The sequence below is a fragment of the Mixophyes fleayi genome, chromosome 7, assembly GCF_038048845.1.
Source record: "Mixophyes fleayi isolate aMixFle1 chromosome 7, aMixFle1.hap1, whole genome shotgun sequence".
In the NCBI taxonomy this organism is placed as follows: domain Eukaryota; kingdom Metazoa; phylum Chordata; class Amphibia; order Anura; family Limnodynastidae; genus Mixophyes; species Mixophyes fleayi.
Genome location: NC_134408.1, coordinates 135,269,654 through 135,294,431, shown reverse-complemented (window position 1 = coordinate 135,294,431; position 24,778 = coordinate 135,269,654). Strand labels below are relative to the sequence as shown.

Sequence of the window (24,778 nt, the reverse complement as noted above, 5' to 3'; positions counted from 1 at the left end):
CAGGAGAGTTGAAGTGAACAGGAACTCTGTAGTAGTAACGGAGGCAGCGGATAGGAATCAGCTGAGTGCAGACACGAGGAACACAGGAGAGTTGAAGTGGTCTGGAAACCACAATAGCAGTAAACAAGAATCAGCAGGAGCTGAATACACGAGGAACACAGGAACACCTTCAGAGGCTCATGGGGAATGAGACTCCAAGATCAGGCAACCAGGTAATGATCACAGGTGGTTTAAATAGGGAGGGTTGCCTGATCATCCAATCAATTAAAAGTAACAGGTACTGAAGGCTTGATAAGGGCTGCACATGCGCAGACCCTCAGGATGGCGGACGGCCACAGTTCCTGAACACACGGGAAATGGCACTCACAGTCCGGTGAGTGACAGTCTCTTGCTGTCAGTTATATCCTGACACAAGTTAGTTTTTGCCTCATAGTTCATATTTTGGGAAATCCGGGTGCTTCTCCATACTGAGGAGCAGAAATCAGGGTTGTGAATGACAAGAACGGGTGGTATCCGGGAACAGCTAAAATCACATATCTTTGGAAAAGGTATGTCACATTGTCAAAATTTCATCATGTTTGGTATCAAAAGATGGACAAAGTCATAAGGGATTTATTAATAATAAAATTGGGTCTGTGTGACGCTCCACAGTAAAGTTAGGTCACATAGTGATTGAAAAAGTGTCACAGGCCACAACCCCCTGGGGTAGGAAAAGGTGTGGAAGTGTCTTTAAAAAGCTGAAACCAGTTACACAATTGTCAGATTTTTTGGGGAAATCAATTCACATTGATAAGCTATTCATCTTCCAAGCCAATTTCCCTTGGCCAGAAAAGGCAATTCACGTAAGTGCTACTCTGAATATAACCCCTTTTATTTTAAACTGTTTTGCTTATTATGTCAATCCATTAATTGTTTATTAATTATTTTTTTTATATCTGTATGCCCTGTACTTTTGTATATTAAATTTATAATTTAATATGTTGCGTCCTTGATACGCTAACGAATCCATTCGCCTGTTAAGAAGAATATAGCTTGACCAAGTTAACCCTTTGGATGCCAGTGTGTGATTTGTTGATACATTTGATTAACAAGCTGAGCATGCTTCTATTTACATTTTGTAGCAGTCTGGAGGTGTGAAGAGTTAACCCATTGCTTGCTGGTGTGGGTCTTGCTAGTCTGTGAGCAGCTAGAAGCCGTGTTTGCCAGTGTGGGACAGTATATTGGGGTCCTATTGCCCGTATTCAATAGGTGGTGGAAAACCTAAAGTGTGTGAGGTGTGAGCGCTGTTTGGGGGCAATTCAGTAGGTTTTTAACCTGTGTGACAGGTAAAGAGAGACTGCGGGCTGGAATCATGTGACCATCATATAGCAAACACCCCAAAGTCACGGCTGCTGGGAGTGTGTTTGTGACATATATATATATATATATATATATATATATATATATATATATACATATGTATTTATATATATATTGTAACAAAGGGAGGCATTTATCTGATAAGATGCAGAGAAAGCATACAAACAGAATAAAACATTGGCGCAGTTATGCACCTAGATTGAGGTTAAACCAGGTAAAGACTTATGTGTAATTTAAAGTTTGGTTAACTTACATGATTTGAAAACTCCTTCCTCTCAGCAAACAGGCAGGGTGTGTCTGTTAGTGCAAACAGAGCCAGTGATGAGCGTTTCCTCTTAAAGAGAAGGTGGGTGTGTCACCTGCCCATCAAGCTAAGGCTGGGGGAAGAGTATCATGTATAAAAGCTTGATTGTGTCATTTAGAACAAAGTAATGGGGGATCTGCGCTTTCCTATAGAAAAGGATAGTAGGGCAGCCAAGGGGAGAGAAACAGGAGATGGTCTAAGGCTCCTATAGTTGAAATGGTATAATTGGATTCCCCTGAAACAGCAGTATCCGGACAGAATACCCGTGAGGGAAAAAAAGCAGGGCCTGAGGAGTAGTCATCGGCTGAGAGAGGCAGAAAACGGCAATGAGCGGGACTTTGATTCACTCAGCTGATCGGAGGATAGGAGATTCGGCTGGACCATCTGGGGAGGAAGGTAAGTGCACTACCTACCCTTCCCAGTCCTGAGTATGGATTTTCTTTGTGGAATTTACCCTTGCTTTATCTACCTTGTTTGGCACAAGATCTTTTTATGCCAGGTACAGGAGCTTTTGGCAGTGAGTCTTATTTGCCCTAACTCCAGAACATATATCTATACAACATCATTTGTTTATTGAAATTGTTTTTAGCAGAAACTTGCCGTACATTAATGTGATTTAAACTTACACTTTGTGTCCACTTACCAATACACAAAATTGTTATTAATACCATCTTTTGGCTCATATCTCTTTTCAACTTTTTACTTTTATTCTTTTCTTTGATTGTGTCATTTGTTCAGTGAGACCAATGCTGGGGAAGCTGGATGGTCTTGAGAGAGATTGTCTATGTCTAGCTAGCGTTTAGGGTCTCCATAATTGCTGTGAAAGTCATACGGTGTCAAATACATTTTAACCATCCTGACAATAAAGCTGCATAAAAAGAAGAAGTTGTTCGCGTGTGCTTCAGCAGTAGCGGGCTCTTGCCACAAGTGGTGTCAGGAGTGGGATACTCCGAGAAGCAAGTTTCCGCTACCCAACCTGCGCAAACGTCAACATGGAGGAAGTACTGAAAACCCTTGTGAATGTGGCTGCTGCGCAGCAAGAGCAGCAAGCTCAGATGCTACGAGTCGCCGAGGCACAGGTGGAAAACACAAGGCTCTTAAGAGAAGAGTTAAGCCAGGTGAGGCATGACAGAAATTAACCACCTAGTCTGGTTCTGCAGAAAATGTCACCAGCTGATGGCGTAGAAGCATATCTGGTGTCCTTTGAGAGACTTGCAAAAAGGCCTCCTAAGGATTGGGCTGAGAGGCTGGTGCCATATCTGACTGGTGAAGCTCAGCGAGCTTATATGGTTTTAGATGAGTACCGGGCCTCTGATTATTTGTGTCTAAAGTCTGAGATATTGGCTCCCATTGGGGTTTCCAGGCCAGGCCGAGCCCAACGCTAGCACCAATGGCGCTATGATAAAGAAAAAACGGTCAGAGCTCTAGCTGAGCTTTCTAAAATTTTTAAGAAATGGAGGAGAATTCACCTTCTCGGATTATTGAAGTTCTGGCAATAGATCACTGCATCCGGGGGCTTTGCAAAGGTGGGTGCTGCAATCAGACCCACAAACTTATGAAGAGCTTGCCACAGTTATAGAAAGGTTTTGTGCACTACAGCAAATGACTAAAGAACCTGCATTCGTGCCAACGCCGCTGCCACGCCAAAAGCCAGGTTTGACAATCCTTGCTACAGGACCCAATGGCAAAACTGCTACGGACAGAGGGCCAGGTGCAAAGCTGTCTAATCTGAAGTGTTTCGAATGTGGTGAGCCAGGCCACTTTAAGGCAGAGTGTCCTAAACTACAGCAACCCATGGACTGTTCCGTGGCACATATTGGGCCTGCTTTTCCAAGCTGTTTTACCATGAGTCCCACATCAGGAAGTCCTTGTTTGTTCCGGGTGACTGTGCTAATCAACCAAAACCTTGTTCTGGCCTTGGTGGACTCGGGGAGTGAACTTTCATTGGTTTCCAGCTCTGCCTTACCCGAAACCATAACTTCTCGGTTGCCCAAGGTGAAGGTTCTTTGCGTACATGGTACGACAGAGGAGTATGAAAGAAGAATACTACCAATCACACTCAAAGACAAAACCGTTATGGTGGTAGCTGCCATAGCACCTAAACTCCCATATACACTCATTTTGGGGCGAGACTTCCCACTGTTTAATGAGGTCCTCGGTGAGCGGATCCGGCCAGACATGCCGGCAACTGATGCAACGGTCGGATGCCCGGTCTTAAAGGAACCGCTTAAGAATCCACAACATCTGGACATCGATCTTTGGGAACCGCCAAACCGGAATGCCATCCTTGGAGTCACAGCAGGAGTTCCAGAAAAGCATCCACCTGCGGGGAAACATTGACAGTCCAAACTAGCACTGGTCGGTGATGTCGCAGATGAGCCCACCCCGCCTGTCAGTGAGGATACGGACTGGTCCGCAATACCAATTTTGTTTCCTCTGCATCACTTTGCACGGGACCAACTTAATGATGCCACTTTGGAACATGCCTTTAAAAGTGTGACTGAGGTAAATGGGGTAGCGAAAGCCGCCCAGCCTGCAGAAGGTATACCATATTTTATTGTCAAAAATAATTTCCTGTATAGAGTTGCTATTGTACAGGGGAAAAAAGTAGAACAATTAATGGTTCCTCAGGTACATGTACCCCTAGTATTAAAAGCAGCACACACACATGACTGTGGGGTCACCTAGGGGAGGTTAGACACAGGAACAAGTTCTGCTTAGGTTTTACTGGCCCGGGGTACTCATGGCTGTGAAAAAGTATTGCCGGTCCTGTCCCATTTGTCAGAGAACCTGTCCCAAACCCATGTACAGGGCACCTCTCATTCCAATACCCATATTACAAGTTCCTTTTGAATGAATAGCCATGGACCTTGTGGGGCCACTGGAAAAATCTGCACATGGGCACCAATATATACTAGTGGTGCTTGACTATGCAACCAGGTATCCAGAAGCAAATCCCCTACGAAATATAAAGTCCAGTACCATAGCTAGAGAACTTGTATTGATGTTTACATGCTTGGGAATACCCAAAGAAATTCTCACAGACTAGGGTACTCCCTTCATGTCCAAACTGATGAAGGACATATGCCAGTTGCTAGGGGTTACGGCACTTCACACCTCTGTGTACCGTCCACAAACAGATGGCTTGGTGGAATGCTTTAACCGCACATTAAAGCACATGCTCAGGAAAGCAGTGGCTCAAGAGAAAAAAGATTGGGACACTCTTATTCTCTACTTGATGTTTGCCATCCGTGAGGTACCTCAAGCATCAACAGGGTTTAGTCCATTTGAGTTATTGTTTGGGAGACAGCCCAGGGGTAGCTTGGATATGTTAAAAGAAGGGTGGGAGCAGCAAGGTCCCAGGGAGCCAAATCTGGTACAATTTGTGTCCCAAATGTATGAGAGGCTAGGAAAGATAGGGCCCATTGTGCAGCAACATGTAAAAGAGGCTCAGGAATGACAGAAGAAAAGTTATGACAAAAGTGCTGATGTTCGATCTTTCAAGCCTGGCGACAAGGTCCTAGTCCTGGTTCCCACCCAAGAAAGCAAACTTTTTGCCCATTGGCAGGGTCCATATGAAGTTCTAGAGGCTGTCGGTCCTGTCAATTACAGAGTCCGCCAGTTAGGTAGAAGGAGGGAGGAGCAAATATATCATGTTAACCTCCTTAAACCTTGGCATGATGAGGAAACCTCTCCTCAGGTAGTGAGTACTGCCATTGAAAAATCTGAAGTACCCATAGAGCCAGCATTGTCTGTTAAGCAGAGACAACAGACTGAAGAAATGATTAGCCGGAACAGGGATGTCTTCTCTTCCCTCCCTGGGCGCACAACCTTAATCCAACACGACATTGTCACTCCGCCAGGAGTCATTGTAAAGCAGAAGCCGTATCGTATTCCAGAAGCCAGACGGGTGGACATGAGAAAGGAGATCGAGAAGATGCTCCAGTTAGACGTGATTGAAGAGTCCACTAGTGAGTGGAATAGTCCTATTGTGCTTGTCCCGAAGACCCAATGGGACAATTAGGTTCTGCAATGACTTTAGGCGCCTAAACAGTATGTCGCAGTTTGATGCCTATCCGATGCCACGTGTGGATGAACTGGTAGAAAATCTTGCTGGTAGCAACTATTTGACAACTCTTGATCTAACAAAGGGGTATTGGCAAGTTCCCGTGTGCAGTATGAATGGGGTTGACCTGGGAAATTCCCGGGTCCAAGGTACAGCTGGGACGCTCTGTGAATCTGCAAAAACTCGGCTTGAAAAACGCTGGAAATTGCAGGGGAGGCAGTATGAAAGCGGTAATAGTAATACAGGGCCAACTGGCCAATATCATACTGATACTGGAACATTTAGCCATTGTTATGTAACAGCTAGGCTCTCGCTGTTTGTAGTAGAGGAGTTTGGCTTTTTATTTGTAAACACTGATAACAGCTTCAGTGACAGCCAGGCAAATCAGCTTTTGAGAATGGAGAAAGGCTGTTCTGAAAGAAGCATTTGCTAAAATCGCTGCTTGATTTAAGCTCTGCCATGATAAACCTTTAATACCTTAGTGAGCCCATAGCAAAGATCCCATTAGTGGGCCTCCAAAATATTAGTAAAACTCAATAGTCAGCGTACAACTGTATTCCAAAATTAGCATCATATATTTTCATAAGACAGTAACATGATAAAAGCTCATATTTTCAATTTATGATGTGTGGAATTTAAGCTCAGACAAAATGTTTGGGAAACTGTTAGTTTGTGTAAGTGTTGGTATCAAGAAAATTTGATCAATGTTGAGGTTAATATTTTTTTAATTAAGAGATCAAGCGGTCAACTAATTTCTTCCAAACAAGGGGCCTCAAGTCTTCCAAGGACTCAGGGGCGTAGTTAAAAATCTGTTTTATTCTCTGTATCAAGTTCTAATACTAGGAATTTAATGGTGGGTCCTATAATGTTCGTTTTGTTACTACCAATAAATATTGTCTGAAGCGACCTATGTGGTTCCAACGCACAAAAGATATTTAATAGCAAAGCAATGGCATAATAGCAAATACAAATAACAGGCAAAGTTAAATAATCAAAATAATATGCAATAAGAACAAAATGAGGTACAGCGATACATACGCAGCGCACTGTATCCGGCTAACAGTCATTGAGTCCTGAAGCCTGTGATGATGGTCACAGTGCATGGTTTATATTAGAGATTCTCTGGCTCAGTTTTCTAAGCCAGAAAAAAAGCGCCAGTTGTAGAAAAAGTCTGTGTTTCTGAGTGAACATATACCAAACGAAATAGGGTATATGTAGCCAACTATGATAGTTTTGTCATAAATATAACAAATGCGAACTTTATTTCACTAAAATATTTTGCTACACTATCCCTTTCCTGACAGGTACTTATTTATATGTATATATAAATATATATATATATATATATATATATATATATATATATATATATATATTAAGATCAAGAAAACATAATTGATATACTATAATCACACTTTTATAGATTCTCCAGTTATTAAAAATGTTTTGAATTTCAGCTATGCATGTCAGAACACTAGAGACTTTACTAGAGACTTTACCCAATTTGTGGCCACATAATAATGAGAATTAATGTAGGATATACAGCAATACTGCTTCAGCAGCACAGGGGTATATATGGTACCATTCGTATACAAGAACACATGTAGAATGTCCTTAACTGATGCTATATGTATTTAAACTCCAAAAAAAAGGATATATAATAGCCCTGCATTGGTACAGCAGAACAGGTGTATACAAACATGAAATAATTTGCCATCTATATACCAACGTGGCAATTCTTGTGATTTGAAGATTAACACAGTAATATACTTACCAGGACTGTTTATATTCCTTATTACTGTGGATCTCTTGGTCTTTACTGACATATTATAGTGACATACTCATCAAAGTGATACTTACCTTATACCTCATTTGTGTAAACCACACGTGACTGTATGATCTTCATGTCCATATGATGGAAGCACAATACACTTACCTTATATGATCACTGTTCATGAATTGTTGGCATTTTCAAGACCCCATCATAAGACATCTGTATAATATAACTACCATAGATAAAGACTCCCGGTATATATCTACGGAACCAAATAAAGCATATTGATCTTCTGAATATACTTACCTGACCAAGACTCCGAAATTTTAATATTTCGCTTTTTAACCATACAGTTTTATTTGCATGACTAATAAATAGTAGTTTTATAGTGTAGTATCAATTTATTTATTTGTTCATTTCTACCCACTCTTGTTATCCACAATGAAGTGTCCCTTCAACAATACAGGTTTTTCTCCATGAGTGTGCCTTCCATATAAGTAGTACTTCTCCTTCTCTTCTATTATGTAGTAGTGTTCTTGTCACTCTCCATTCTCCAGTGACATTGCTCAGTGCCATAGCTCACACAGAAGCAGGAAGGGTAGCAATGTTCTTGTCACTTGATAAAAATTGACTGGAAATGTCTGTAAATTAATGTTATTGAGCTTAATAATAATGTAGGGGGAAAAAAGAGCCAATTGATGTGATTTTAGTTTTTTTTTAAAAAAAAAATTCTGGATTTTAGAAAAAAATCAGGATCCAAAACCAAAACACGCGAGGGTGGTTTTGCCAAAACCAAAACACGAGGTTAATCCAGATCCAAAACCAAAACATAGGGGTCAGTGAACACAGAGCCGTAACGAGGGGTGTGCGGCCGGTGCGACCGCCCAGGGCGCAAAGCCAAGGGGGCGCCACGGCCACACTTACTGTGATGCTAGATATGTCCCCTAGCAAAATCGCCCCCCCCTCTCCCCGTATCTCTATACATTTGGCCGCATGCTGCCTGTTCCAGTATAGAGGCAGCATGCGACCACTCTGATTATACAGGGGGCGTGGCCTCTTCATGTGCACACTGCACAGGCTCACCCCCTGACCTCTCTGCTCCTGGTCACATGATACCAGCAACGATTCCCCTGCTGTCGGTAAGCATCCACCCCTGCCCCCTCACTTCCCACAGGGTTTCTGTCTGCCTGTCTCTATCTTTCACCCCCTGTCTCTTCCTGCTATTTTGTATGTGTGGCTCTGCTTTCCCTCTTTCTGTGTCTGTGTATCTTTGTATCTGTCTCTTTCTTACCCCACTTTGTGACTGTCTTTAACTTTGTTGAACTCTGTGTGTCCCCCAGCCCTGTCTCTTCTCCCCTGTTGTGTTTTCCTCTATCTGCTATTTTAGATGTGTTGCTCTGCTCCCCCTTGTATGTCTGTGCATCTCTGTCTTCTGTGACTGTCTTTCTCTTTTTTACCCCACTTTGTAACTGTCTTTAATTTTGTTGAACTCTGTGAACCCCCCCCATCTCTTCTCCCCTCTTGAGTTTTCCTCTATGTATGTGTGGTTCTGCCCCCCCTTTCTGTGTCTGTGCATCTCTGTGTCTGTCTCTTTCTTACCCCCACTTTGTGTCTGTCTTTAATTTTGTTGAACTCTGTGTCCCCTGTTGTGTTTTCCTCTCTGTCTGCAGTTTTGTATGTGTGTCTGTGCATCTCTCTTATCTGTCTGTGCATCTCTTACCCCCACTTTTTGTCTGTGTTTAATTTTGTGCAACTCTGTCTCCCCTTGTGTTTCTTTGCCCACCCTTTGTTTTATCCATGTCCTCACCTTCTACCATTTGCCCCAACACCCACTTTTTCTCTGTGCCCCTCACACCTACCCCTTCTTCTCCCCTCTTACCTTCTTCCTCCTCTTCTGCTGATGTTGATGGAGTCCTGGTGGCTGCCGATTGGAAGAGCTGCGGACAAACTTGAGTATGGCAGGTAGGCACAATCTTCTTATTATAATCATTTTTTTGTACATTATGTGGCAGATTCAATTACTTGCTATGTTCTGAGGAACATCGCGGCTGTGTATTTTTACCGTTACTACGGTAATTTCTCAGCTGACTTTTCCTTACACCTCAATGGCAACGTGAGAAAAATCAGCAGATATTTCTTGTAAAAATTCTGCAGCTGCAATGTTCTGAACAACATGGTGGCTAAATGAATTTACATAGCATATTTACTTTGTATAGCGATAAAAGCTTCCCACATGAATGGACTACACTCCCCTGCACTTCTCCGGAGAAGCTACAGAGGAGAAGCAGACAGGACAGAATACCAGATTCAAGGTAAGTAAGCTTTCAGTCAATTACTTTTATCGGTGCCTCTGGCTCTTCAGTGTTGTGGAACTACAAAGCACAGCATGCCCTACCAGAGGGCAAGCTGGAATCTGTCGTTCGACAAAAGCTGGAGAACCATAGTTAACACAGTATCCAGCCAGCCACATAATACACTTGTGGAACTGTCATCACAGAGATGAGCCGCTGGTTGTGCAGGCTTGTTTTGTGATTGTTAACATTATTTGTTGTTAGAAAGTTGTTTGTGTTTTTCTTGTTTTGTTTTTATTTATTATACAAATTGGGTTTGTAACTAGAGCACTGTGACCTCCCAGGGTGCAATGCCGAGCTTTCGTCACGGCTGGGAGAGACCACCTACAACTACCAAGGTAAGTGTGTGTGTGGGGGGGGGGCGCCAGTGCTCTTCCTCGCCCAGGGCACTAAAATTCCTAGTTACGGCTCTGAGTGAACATCTCTAGTTTATATACAATTTGTGGTGTTTAAAAAAAGTGATGATGTCATAAAGTACACAAGACAATTGTAAAAGCATTCTCCATTGGTTCAGGATTTAGGTCAGTCCAGTACAATGCAGGTCATAGGTTGATTCAAACAATGCTCTCTTAGGGTGGGGGCACTTCACTCCAACTGTTGCCTACGTGTCTTCCCTCAGGAGCCCGTCGAAATACTGGTTAAAACCAGCCTATTTGCATTCCAAACACAATAACATTTTGAGAAATAATCCTTTATCATCCATAACTAGCATACGCAGGGTGCGATCGCTTGGCCGATAGTGGCGGATTTCTGAAAAAGTGGATTAGTATGACACTAAATATGATACATTTCCAATATCTTGAGCCTTAGATGTCAATAAAGTGGTTTTAACATTATTATATTAAACTGTTAATAGTGTTCGCTAGTGTAATTGAGTAATTAGGCCTTCCACGCCATAGCGTACCATTTGCGTATTTTCACATAAAACCGAATAAATCAATGTTTATTAATTTGAAACAACTTCATCTAATTATTTGACTTTCACAGTCCCTTAACATTCGTTTTGTACAGCTTTGTTAAGACATCACCCATGTTTGATTTAAAGAGTCTTATAGATTTCAAACTGACAAGTATTTGCTTATCTGGCAGATTTCCTATTTGTTTAAAGAAACAACCGTATTATATCTTCATTATCAGTGTTTATTTATGAGGCGACACAAATTCAGCAGCGCTGTACAGTTAGCAATGCAAAACAGAAGCATACCAGTTACATCAAACAGATATATTTATTAGCAAGAAAACAAATACTTGAATCAGTATGAGACATGAGAAAATAGAAATTACATAAAAAGACACAAAGTAAAATGTATAGAAACATATCATGAGGACAAGGAGATGAGTAGAAGAGACGGGAGGAAGAGAGGGCCCTGTTTGTGTAAGCCAGCATACTAGAGGGGCAGAGAACAAATGGAGATGATGGGGGAGGGGTGGATGGACAGGTGGAGTATGAAAGGGAAGTAAACTTATGATGGAAGGGGTAAGGTAAACATGAAGAAGTGAGTTTTAAGAGTGCTTGAAGATTGAAGATAGGTAGAGAGTTAATCAGGCAGAACGGGGGTTCAAAACATGGGTATCAGCATGGGTGAAGTCCTGCAGGTGGGTGGGTGAGATGGTGATAGTAGACAAGGAGAGGCAAAGGTCATTGGCAGAACATAGTGGACGTGTAGGGATTTATTATTTGTAGGACTGGGTAGCATTGTAGAGGGATTTATAGGTGTGAATTGTATTCTGGAGGGAATAAGGAGCCAGTGGAGGGTTTTGTAGAGAGGCGACAGAAAAAGAACAGCACGAGAAGATTAGTCATGACGCAGCATCAAAGACAAACTAGTTTATACTCATAGCCTATGCTATGTAAGAATTGAAAGTGATCACATATTCAGGATATGCATAATCATCATGATAAACTACAAAATATGTTGTTTTTCCACATGTACCAACAACAGAATCATAGCGGTCTCCACTGGGATCATTATTGATGTATGGAGGTTCTTTGTATTCACGTTTTCCTTGGCAATATCTTCCAGTAATCACTGCAGCCTGGTAGACGTATTTGTTTCCAGTATGGTCAGGAACAGCATATCTGTTTCCACAAGCAAAATTTGAATCCACAGAGAAGTAGGTCCCAGTTCCACAAGCTGAGCCTATTGGATTTAATGCAATGACATCAGTCACTTTTTGTAAATAAAACACTATAAATCAGAATATGATAATGGAGACCAGTATTTTCTGTTTTGCAACAAAGATGTCTGTTTTCTTCTTGAATCTCTGTGGGATGTGACCCTGAACGCAGGTCATCTATTTAATGTAGTGATTGTTCTCCTTTTGAAAATCTTTTGTGGACTGCCAATCTATAAACCTATTAGGAATCTTGATTCAATATTATTATTTATTGTTCATGTTTTAATGTCCTATTCATTATATTCAAAAATAGCATAATCAATTCATATATCCCATAAATTAATTAAAAAACAAAGCAAACCATTTACAAATAGAACAGGTATTGCAGCAGTACGTGTACCACTAATAAAATTAATTAAATAGGCTTTCCCCATGCAAAAGTTCATCAGTAACGCTTTGATGTATATGGGGAAATGAGAAAAAGCCCTATTGCAGGTGAAACCAACCATTTTTGCCGGTAATAGGGCTTGTCACCTAAACACATTAAATCATAGGCAACAAAACTGACTTACAGGTATATTTAAGGTGGATTTAATTTACTTATTAACATGTGTGTGGTAGTTATTTAAAAAATATACTTACCTTACCAGCTCTTGCCTATAGCATCCTGATTCATCTTTATCGCCTATCAAGGCAGCCAGGTGCTCTGATTACTATACAGAAGTTCCAGCAGTGTAACAAAACTAAATTTTAAACTTTTCCACATATCCTATTCATTGCAGCAGCTCCAGACTGTGCTGGGGCAGGTTGCATATGAGTTTGGCTTTTGTACTCCTTTTAAATAATTGTCCCACACACACTACTAATTATCAAAAAAATAAATATAGGGTGCAGACACTCTTTAATTTAAGTGCCCTGCTCTCAGGGGAGGGCTGGCAAATGTTAGCCAAGGGGGGCAAGACTCGACTCAGCAACTGCCCAAGTTAGGCCACAATGGGACTCACCGAGGGCAGATGACTGCCCCTGCCTGCTCTACACTCTCTCCAGTTCCAGGTTGTCCTTTGCTTTATATCTAGTACTTTACAATGGCGTAAAATTTTATCTTTTCTTTTTTTAAACTTTTTTTTAACTGGTGAACCACATATGAAATAAAGAAACTGCACATACAAATTCACATAGCAGTGATCACTTCAGAAAAAATAATTTTTCAAACACTAAAAGAAAAAGACCATGGGATAAATTTACTAAACTGCAGGTTTGAAAAAGTGGAGATGTTGCCTATAGCAACCAATCAGATTCTAGCTGTCATTTTGTAGAATGCACTAAATAAATGATAGCTAGAATCTGATTGGTTGCTATAGGCAACATCTCCACTTTTTCAAAACCGCAGTTTAGTAAATCTAGCCCCATGGCTTAATGACAAGCAAACCAACAAGCAAGGTTACAAGGTATGTAAAACCAATTTTTTTAGTACTTGGGGAAACAGGGCAAGAAAGAGAGAAAGGAGGATTGGAAAATTGGGGCGACGTGCAACAAAGGAAATCGGGAGTGGTGGAGGGGAAAGCAGGTGACAATCCAGGCAAAGTGACATTACCTTGCCAGTCCTCTTACCTTTAAGAGAAAAAAGGACAACAATTTAAAAGTGTGTCGCAGAGGACTCTTATGTTTTAAAAAAGGATTTTAAAAAGTTATGATAAAGAAGTCTTTGCGAGCTGAATAAAATAATAGGAAAGGTATCAATGTTAAGATATTGGTTCTGATAAATGTTTGTGTCCTGCTCTGATATTTTTACTGTACTGAAGACATTATGAACTTGTGTCTAGGATTTGTTCATTGTATGAGATAATTGTAGGAGTCGACAGTCATATGTTGGTCCTTATGTTAAAGGACTACATGTATTGTAAGTTAACTCCCAATGTCATTCCTACTCGAGGGGAAAACACTTAAGCCTTGAGAGGGCCGAACAATGATCAACTTATCTACCTCAAATGAAGGCCATAATATTTAGTATTATAGGAAGGTCACTGTCGCAATTATATATTCTGTGACAAGACATAAAAAATGTAATAGTTTTAAGATGATCTGAGTCCCGGGAAACATAATACTGAATAGGCAATAATTGTGTCAAAAATCATTTCTTATCACAAGATTAATGGCTATGTGGGACCAGATCATCATATTGCATCAATGCTTAACTTGTTCTTAGTAGGAGTACACTTATCACTAACAAAACTTGGATAAGTGCCAGTCAAAGGGCTATATAAACTGCTGATACATTTCTGCTAACTATGTATATTCTTGTATGAACTAGGCATCTGTGTGCATGCAAATAAACAGAGGATTTGCTTTTAATCTGACTCTGCGTTCTTAAATATTATTTTGTTATCAGTTATGAAGGATACTAGTCATCATTTCCATTTGATAAGTGTACCAGATTCTAGTGAGAACTAGTTGCAATGGGGGAAGGTTTAGGTTGGTTTCGGTCTGCTGCGAATTGACATGTTGTGGTGGAAATTATTTGATGTACTAACATATTCACTAACATATTCTGGTGGCGTGTGGCCGTAAAAAGGAAAAAAAGAAAGCCACCATTATGGTGCCTAATTTACTATGGCCAGCCTCACTGAAAGTTACCCCAAGTTTTAATATAAAAATGTATAAAAAAAGTCCATTATTTCTTGATGTTGTCACAGAACACACAGAAGTGGCAGTATTCTCACAATCTGAATTAACCCCACCCACTACGAAGGCCCGGGAGTCTAAAGTGGAGAAGATTTTTCGCCAGGGACCTGTTCAAGGAGGTTTGGTTGTCCCTGCTAGCGCCACACAGGTTGTGGTTCATCAGATGTGTACCAGGCGAGACTGACAATTAAGATGGGTGTTCACTGGCAAGTGGATGTATCAGAGAAGCAGAGCACATATGAACACATGATACCAGGATACTGGATAACAGGATTCAGTGAGAAGCACTGGATACTAGATAATAGGATTAGTTGAGAAGCACTGGATACTGGATAACACGATTAGCTGAGAAGCACTGGATACCAAAATTAGTAGAGAAGCACCGGATACTGGATACCAGGATTAGCTGAGAAGCATTGGATTCAAGATACCAGGAATACACAGGGAAACGATCCAGCAGCAGGCAGGCTTACCGGACATGAAGATCTGGCACCATATTGCCAGAACATTTGCTTTTAATTGGGAGCATGATAATGGGGAGTGGTAATTAGTTCTCCAATGCAGGGGAATAGAAGGAGATAAAAGACAGGAGCATGCGCACTCCCGCGATCCTAGATATCGTCCGCCACTGGAAAACAGATATCTTTCAACCAAGCTTCAGGGGCAAAGGTCAACTGTGAAAAGTCAAAGGCGATGATTTTCGGTCAGTGGCATTAGTCATTCCCCACTGCATTTCTCTTCACAATCAAGTCAAACTTCATCAAGATTCTTAGGCTTTGGTTTGGTGAAAAGGGGGCGGCACTGATGTGATGGGAAGAAAGACTGGCGACAGTCAGACAGAAAATTGGTTTGTGGAGCCTCAGAGACCTCACAATCGAAGGGAAAGCAATGGTGCTGCACAACGAGATCCTTTCCGTTCTACAATACACAGCCCAAGCTTGACCACCTCTTGCTACCATCTGCTAGACCATCATGAGGGCAGTCTTCCTCTTCATCTGGGGCTGAAAAATGGACAGAATTAAGCAGGCAATTATGTACAAGGAGCCCGTCAAAGGTGGAAAAGGGATTCCTGATATCCCCACCAAGCCTTCTTTGTTTGCAACTGTATCTGCAGGACTTTGAAAGGAACATTTGCTCTGCTGGAAAGTCCATGTCCCACTTTTCCTCCTGCCTCTTTGGAGGTCCCTTGGTTGGGATAAGTGGGACAGCTCCTTTACTTATAACTAGACTACACCTTGGTTTTACCTGGATGTTGGACAATTTGTGAGGGAACACCATTTGGAGCAACTTAAACCAGACTTGTGGAAGTCAAAAACTGTCCACAAGCTCATCAGAGATAAAGACGTTATGGAGTCTGTTCCAGGGCTCCCTACTGCTACAGCAAAACATGTGGTGGAGAATGTGACCTCTAAGAGGCTGGTAGACATGAAGACATTGCATGGATGTCTGTCAAACAACCTATGACTAGAGCTATGTGTTTGTATGTCAATTGTACTGCTCTATTTGAAATGAGAGACTTTTCCCCATCACAAGATTTTGGCAGGTGTCTGGCAAGTGGATACAACTCTTGGGAGTAAATGTATGAAGCATCGGTTTCTGCAAGGTGCCGGAAAACTTTCCTTTAAAAGCCACTACCACTTTAAATTTCCCCTGCAAAGTCACCGATTTCCGGTAACTTGCATAAACCGATGCTTCATACATTTACCCCTTGGACTGCTATACATTATTTGATCAGAGCTATATATTATCATGCTAAATGTATCATTCTGTCTGGACTGAGATATTTACTACAATAAAATTTTCTGACATATTTCTGAACAGATAAGTGTTATCTTTTGGACCCTTTAACAGGAACAGTGTATGAGTTTGGGATTTGTAGTTCCTAATAAATATGTAATGCCACTTAATACAGCTTCAAATGTAGTAGCTTTGTTCCTCATTATTTTGAATGTTTTGTAGGAGATATTAAGATCTAATAACATATTTTTTTAGTCAATTAAATGAGTCAATAAATACTGCCATTCTGTTTATTGCATGTATAGGCTTATAATTGCTTTTTATATTTAGTGTGGGCCTTGTTGTTGTTGTTTTTCAGTACAATTTACCATTTTTTCCATAATAGATTCGGTTGAATCCTCCTTGGTTAATGGGCATAATGGCACCAGACGTCGTGCCATGGTATAAATATTGTATGTTTTGCTTCCCAGGGTTTTTTCTGTCCACTTCTTGAGTATTAATTGAGAAGCTCTGCCAAAGTTTCCTGTTCTGAATTCTTTTGATCTAGAAAACAAAGTATATACAGTTTATTTTTTATATCTACTGTAAGGTTGCCGACTTAAATTTTTAGCCTGTATTGGTATGATTTGTATTGTAGATTGGTATAGTATTTCTGTGTCCTTAATGTCAATTTACACTTTATATACAGTACCGTGTAGGTGGGGTTCATTTTTACTTAACAGGTGTATTGGTCTGTAACTTTTTGGGAAAACCTATAGGCATAAGTACTTCTGTACAGAAATCCTTTTATCATTATATTTTATCAGCAGGTAAATAGTTATCAAAAAAACAGGGGTCTTCTTTGAATGAAAACTATGTTCTATGTTCTCTCCTTAGAACCTTCACAACAGGAGAGCTGTGAAGTATAAATTGAGCCATCTTGGGAGAGAGCATAGCTTAATTTGATTATTTGACTTAAAAACAAAGTCAAGTTATAAGCATGCAGGACGTTATATGACATTATCACGTTTACAGTCAAGACTTCTGAATCCTTTATGATCTGCGTGGTTTAGCACTGTCTACCATTGAGATGCGGAATCTAACAAAGGGTGGAGGAATTCACCAATGACCTGCGCAAGGAGGTTTGGTCTTGGCTGCTTCAGCCCCGTAGGTCATGGTTCACCCGGCGGGCCACAGGCGAGATTGGTTGGAGAGAGTGAAGATATTGGATCAGTACTGATAACTGGGGGACCAGGATAGCTGGTGAATCTGGTTTTTCAAGTTTGAGAGTAGTCTGCAGTGGCGCACACAGGCAGGGCCACCTTAACAACTTTATGGGCCCCCGGGCAATGCAGTGTACCGGGCCCCTAAAAAAATAAAAATAAATAAAAAAATATATATATATATATATATATATATATATATTATATATATATATATATATATATATATATATATATATATATATATATATATAGGGGCCCCCTTAACTTACCTTAAGTCCGATCCTCTTCTTTTTTCCGCGCCGCTGAGTCTCTTCTGCCCTCTTCCGTGCTGTGGTTGCAGTGAATGCTGGGCGTGACCCAGCATTCACTGCGAGCACAGCATGGAAGAGGGGACCAGGGAGGGAGCCGGATCACCGCTGATGTGACCGCAAGGTAAGTATTTAAAAAAAAAAAATATACATATTTTTTTTTAGGATTCGGACGGGCCCCCCATGCCTGCAGGGCCCCCGGGCACCTGCCCATCGTGCCCAATGGAAGAGACGGCCCTGCACACAGGGGGGGTTTCTGAGTCTCTAGAAACCCCCCCCTGCGCTAACTAAGTGGCCACTGTTCTATACAGCAGCCGCGGCGCTGTCAAAGAAGCGTCCGCGGCGGTGCTGTATTGTATACAGCACCGCCGCAGACACTTCTTAGACAGCGCCACGGCTGCTGTATAGGACAGCGCTGGCGAAACGGAGCAACTCTCTCTCGGGTTGTTTTTTTTTTTTTTGGGGTCGGCGGGGGGAACCCCCCCCCGACAATCCTCCGTGCGCCGCTGGTCTGTAAAAATAGGATAATTGGATTGCCAGGTTAAGCTGAGAGGCTGGGGTCTCTGGTTTTCCAAGATAGCAGATGACTGTATAAATAGGAAGACTGGATTGCCAGGTTAAGCTGAGAAGCTAAAGACTTTGGTTTCCAAGTTAGCAGATGACTGTGAAATAGGAATCCTGGATCACTGCAGGGAACCAACTTATCCAAACTAAACAGGCTGAAGAACAAGAAGGTCTGGTAATTTAGGAGCGACACAGGTGAGTTCAAATACCTGAGAGAGGTGAGTGGGAGAAAATACAATCAGCCTATGGATGGATGCCAGAGAAGATAAAAGATGAGTCTGCGCATGCGCAGACCCGAATCCAAGATAGTGCCGTCAGAGGGAGAAGCAGTGGTGGCCCCTAGGTAATCGTGTTGAACCTTGACAGACTGGTCTGTGGGTCCGGTACGTGACAGACATGATCTGACATATGTGAGCATGTTCACAGTGGAACCTCGGTTGTTTGCCAAATACTTAGGGGCTAATTTAGATGTATGCTTTTTTTGTACAAGATATGTATTTTGTACTGTGTATGGGCACAAAATAATGTACACATAGCTCCTTATCAAATTTTTGGTGCATGTTCAACTTATAACTGCTAATGCCTGGAGAGGTAGTCTGGGTGAGAGAAGGGGTGAACAAGTGTAGACCAAGTGCAGTAAGGGCATGTTCACATAATTGCAATTCAATTAGATGTGGATACATCCTCAGCTTTATAAAAGGCGTATCTTTTGCGCCTGCTAGAGGAATGGTGCAAACATATGCAATGATGATGACCCTCAGCAGCACTTTTTAGCAGCTTCTGATTGGCTATTTCCAGATTGACCCCATTCATTAGAATCACGGCTATATTTGTGACCTAAAAATTAATACGGGGATGAAATATAGGGCATAACCAAACTGCAGGTCACATAGGTGCCGTTATTTTTTTATTTCATAATTATAAAAGCCATACATTTAAGGTATACAAATTATCATAACACCTATCTTGAGCAAGGGGATCCTTGTGACCTTAGAAAGTTAAATAATTAAAATATTTACTGCTTTAAAGATTTCTAGACATGCAGTTTTGGAAAATCTAACATTGATAATACAGCCTAAATTATTAACACACATACCATTATTGGGAAAATTCATCTATAAAACTATGTCCCTCCCCCACTGTGTCATACATGCCAAAGACACTATTTCAATTAGCTGTTGGTATGGGCAGGAGTCCCTGTGACACTAATTTCATGTTATTAATCAAAGCCAATGTACTGAAAGCTAGTAGCATTACCATGAGACAGGATATTTCTTAGGAGCAGAGTGAGCGTGCTCCTAGTACTGGACTATTCATAATGTTCATTGTGCAAAGGATTGCTGTTCTTCACATATTAGAATAATGCTAACATTAATAACCAACAATGTTTACCTCCACCAATTTTAATGAACTTGGTGCAGCGGATGTGATGAATTTAGTTGCAACATCTTTGTATTCCTGGGAGTCTATCTTCAGTGTCACCTCCTGGAGATCCATTTCTCCAATGTTAGTCCATGTTTTTGGGTATTCAATTTTCACTGTTTTAGCAGGAGTAGAAACATGGAATATATTGCATTTTACAATGATCTAAATGAACAGTAGATTTATTGTGTTTTGCAAGGTTATTATAAACCTGAATAAATCTAGAAGTTCCATGTTAGAGAAAATGCCCCTGTTGCTAATACACAATAGAAGCAGTCATTATGCCAGCTGAACCAGTATACCTGTGAATGCAGCCATTCAACATGAACCAATGACAACCTTGTCCCTGTAAATAGTAATCATAGGAGACCCACAACAAAATGTGGATAGAAACCTAAATCCTTTCTATGTGGAACAATAGTTATCAAAGTATCTTCAGGTCCCTAACATAAATATATTTATAGATGTTACTGGGAACTGTTATGTATAAAGCTAGTTCTATTTAATAATGGTATATTATTTAAAAAAGTAATCATAAATACCCATTGCTTGAATTGCTGATATTATTTGTTCTTCCCGTTGAATTTGCTGAAAGAAATTATATAAATATTTAGTATAGAATAAAATAGAATATTATAGTATAAAATAGTAACATTTATAACATAGTTTGAGATTGATAAATATGAGTGACACTATCAGTGGAGCATACAGGCTATTCGCTGGCACAGAGTGTAATCATAGAAATCCTGCACCAAGTCAGAGCTCACTGAGTTAACTTACAGCCTTTTACCCGCCAGTACTGTGGATGTGGGAAAAGTATTAGCACACACAGGTAAATATCTGAATAAAAGCATACTTAAAGTTTAATACAACAGCATTATAGCACTTTTAAACAAAATGTTAACACTTATAATGTAACACTGCAAAATTACACATAGGAAACATACTTTATAAGTACTAGTCTCTTCAGCCAATATCTGTGGATATATGTTTCAAGTGCCGTCTGAGATGGAACTACCTTCTCTCCTGCTGGGAGACAGCTGTGCGTCTTAACTGTCACCCTGCTTTCAATGGGCACACACATCCACAAGACCTGCAGGGAACAAGACTGAAGGAAGAAGACCTCCATTCTTCAGTCTCCGTGTGGCTCCCAATCCTCTGCTGTCCAGTAGAGGCCATAACCTCTAGCCAGTCCTGACTTCCAGCTTCCACGATGCCACAGCTGAATAGCTCTCTTGGTCTCTGGACATAGTCTTTTATCTAGTCACCTGTACCCCACCTTCAGGGTAGTGCTCCTTCTTCTACCACCCTGACTGGATCTTTCATCTCCCTGGGACTGTGTTGTGACTCAGGTGCTGGCGGCTCCACGATGTCTGCAGATAACGAGTTCCACACAATGGATATCAACAGCCTAATAACTGGAGATGTAATTAGCAATGGCATGCACCCAGGATTAACTTATTCATTGGAGTATGGTAAAGTTTGCCTGGTCCTCTGGAGCCATAGTGCCGCTACTGGCATAGCCATAATGCCACTCTGCACTCAGAATAGTCATTGAAGGTTTGGTATCCCCAGGCTGGCTACAGCTTGTTCACAGACATTACCAGTACATGAATACATGGAAAAATATGATTGAGGCTACAAAGAGAAGATGGAGTCCTGGTGAGCTTAACTTTAATTTGAACATGCCTTATTTCCATCCCTTCTTGAACATGCGACAATTGGGGATCTCAAAAGTGATGAAAAGTATCTCACCCACAGTCCATTAAAGGGGGAAGCCAGGTATAGCAATGGAGGTGCAAGTTGAATCCCTCATTTTACCATAATAAGATAGTGTTATGACAATATTGGAGGAGATTATAAACCACTAGAGCATTCTTCAGGAGGTCTTTGCCTATAGCATCCCCTTTTCAAGGAACACAATATGCTCCAAAAGTACTCCTTTGCCCCTAGGTCTTAACTCGTGGTAGTAGCGGTTTATAAAACACAATATTACATGTGGGGGTGGACAGAACACGGAAGAAGGTGTGCAAACAGCAGCAAGAGTAGCAGGATATATTACAAAATACAGACCTAAGGTCAGGGCAGACTACTAGCTGCGTTCAATATAAACCATAATACAGGCTGACGTCAGGACTGGCAGATTTCAGGTCAAAATCAGGTTAACAGACCAAGGCCAGGGCAGGAAGATGTTAATAGCAGATACAGGAAACAGGCAATGGTAGGAGAAAAAAGCAAAATCCAAGGCACGGTCCAGGTCACAACATGGAGTCCATTCAGGTCAGTATTTCAAACAATACATTAGCTTTAGCAGAAACTATCACAACACAGGTTATAGACAGGAAGGAGCTTTTATTTACAGAGGTATCAATGAGGAAAACTAGCCTAATTGGCAGCACTAGTGCAGCAGACAATAATGAATGGATTAGCTATGCAGCAGCTAGATGCCAGCAGTACATACAAAAGGCGCTAGTTGGTGTTACTTGGCAACCAGACGAGAATGAGGCGGCGCATGCTACTGCCTGATTGGCAATTGGCCTGATATGCAGCGGTACCCGCTGCTTTTTTTATCTGCGGCCCAGCCATATGGAGGACTTTTCAGTCACAGTGGAGAGAAATATTATATTGCAATATTACAAAATACATGTATAGGAAGAGATGCAGATGGTAACCCTGCATTATAAGAGTGACATTGTGTAATATTATATGTTGTTGGATTTTAACAAATATGTTTAAAAGACCAAACAGTAAAATTAATAAATTTGAGATGTATTTAGATTTAAATAAATTCACAAGGAAATTAACTCTGAAAATTTTTTTCTAAAATCCACAGCTACCAGTACCAAAATCCAACCCGAATCCAAATTCCAACATTCAATCTTAAAACCTTCATCTAAATGTAATCCTAGTTATTTTAAAGGACCAATGATACAATCATTCGAGAGAATGGTTATGAATGATATAGATAAAATAAACAGCTCAAATAGACCCATTCATTGCAACCTTACAAAAGCAGAGTCATTGGCCCTACAAGATTTACAAAACAATAAGAACATAATTATAAAACTGTCCGACAAGGGAGGGGGGATTGTGATCTTGAACAAAACAGCCTACATCAATGAGTCACGCAAGATCCTACATGACGTAACAACATATTAACAATTAACCACAGATCCAACTAAGAAATCTCAGAAGACATTAACAGACCTTCTGAAACAAAGCCTTGAATTAGCATTCTCATAAAACAGGAATTTGAATATATCAACACCTCACAATCAAAAGTACCCATTTTTTATTACTTGCTAAAAGTTCACAAAAACACCAAGAAACCACCGGGTAGACCAATAATATCCGGCATTGATTCACTAACCTCAAATCCCTCACACTATATAGATACATACCTACAGAAATATGTTAAGGTCCAAAAATCATATATTAAAGACACAACTCAGATTTTGAACATTTTGGACAGTGTAAATTGGAATGAAGACTACTGGTTAGCCACAAGTGAAGTGACATCACTCTACACTGTGATAGATCACAAACAAGGTGAAGAGAGCATAGCACATTTTCTATCCAATGATCCAGACCTCAAACTAGAACAATCTAAATTCATTCATGATAGCATTAATTTCATTCTAACACATAACTATTTTGGTTTCCAGATACATTCTACTTGCAAACGAGAGGCACGACCATGGGGACCAGATTCGCTCCTAGCTACGCTAATCTATTTATGAGCAAGTGGGAGATCAAGAATATCTGTTCTGGCTCAGTAGCTGGAGTGAATCTGGTCCAAAAGCGTTGCTACATTGATGGCATATTCATATGGAGAGGTGATGAATCTTTTCTATGCAACTTTATCGAACAACTTAACAATAACCCTTACCATTTAACATTAACAACTAAATTTAGCCAATCAATAATTTCTAGATTTAGACATCTATATTGACATTCACCAGCTAAAAACAAAAACCTACCACAAATCTGTAGATATAAATTGTTATATTTGTCACGGTACCAACGAGGGACAGCTAGATCATGGTAGTTCAGCCGGGATTGGCGTGACTTCAGCTAGAGGTGCTGAGTCTAACAAGTGAAAGGTGTTCGCCAGTGATTCCCGCAAAAGAATATGAACTTCGCAGCTTCCACTTGCAGGTCGCGACCCCCTAGCGAAGTTCCCAACGAACCACAAGAAAATGAGCAAAGGATTTGACAGGTAGTAAAACACGGAAGATATAGAAGATGTAGAGCCACTGGAGATCTGTAGCCATTACTACTGACAACTGGAGTTTGGTGATGATCTGTGAAATTGCCACTAGGGAGTGATAATAAAGATGATCTGCAGCGTTGCCACTTAGGAAGTGGTTAGAAGGAATGTTCTGCAGCGTCGCCACTTGAAAGTGATTAGCAAGGATGATCTGCAGCGTTGTCACTTGGAAGTGGTTAGTAGGGATGGTCTGCAGCATTGTCACTTGGAAGTGGTTGGTAGGGATGATCTGCAGCGTTGCCAATTAGAAAGTGGTTAGAAGGAATGTTCTGCAGCGTCGCCACTTGGAAGTGATTAGCAGGGATGATCTGCAGCGTTGTCACTTAGAAGTGGTTAGTAGGGATGGTTTGCAGCGCTGCCAATTGTAAGTGGTTGGTAGGGATGATCTGCAGCGTTGAAGCCCGGAGGAGCAAGAACACTGGGATGCACACTATGGAAAACACCGGAACCAGGAACGAAATAGCACAGGAGCTGCTTCTAGGACAGTAGGTAGAAACTGACTGAAAGAATCAGCCCAGAGTCTAGGGTAGAAATACTTGATATAGGGCTGGTTCATTTAGGGCAGCCAATAGGGGGCAGAAGGAGAGAAAAGGGATTAATGGTTCTGCGCATGCGCTG

The 24,778-nt window shown here is 41.0% G+C and overlaps 1 protein-coding gene across 1 annotated transcript in view; it reads right to left on the bottom strand.

Moving 5' to 3' along the window:
- Positions 1–11,696: 11,696 nt before the first annotated feature.
- The window catches only part of LOC142098562 (protein mono-ADP-ribosyltransferase PARP15-like), a 50,110-nt gene continuing 37,028 nt past the window's right edge, over positions 11,697–24,778 (bottom strand). The window contains exons 8-10 of the mRNA XM_075181399.1: positions 19,861–20,055; positions 16,760–16,934; positions 11,697–11,995 (exon numbers count right to left, since the gene is read on the bottom strand). Of these exons, the coding sequence (XP_075037500.1) occupies positions 11,697–11,995; positions 16,760–16,934; positions 19,861–20,055 (669 nt within the window). The remainder of the gene's footprint in view (positions 11,996–16,759; positions 16,935–19,860; positions 20,056–24,778) is intronic.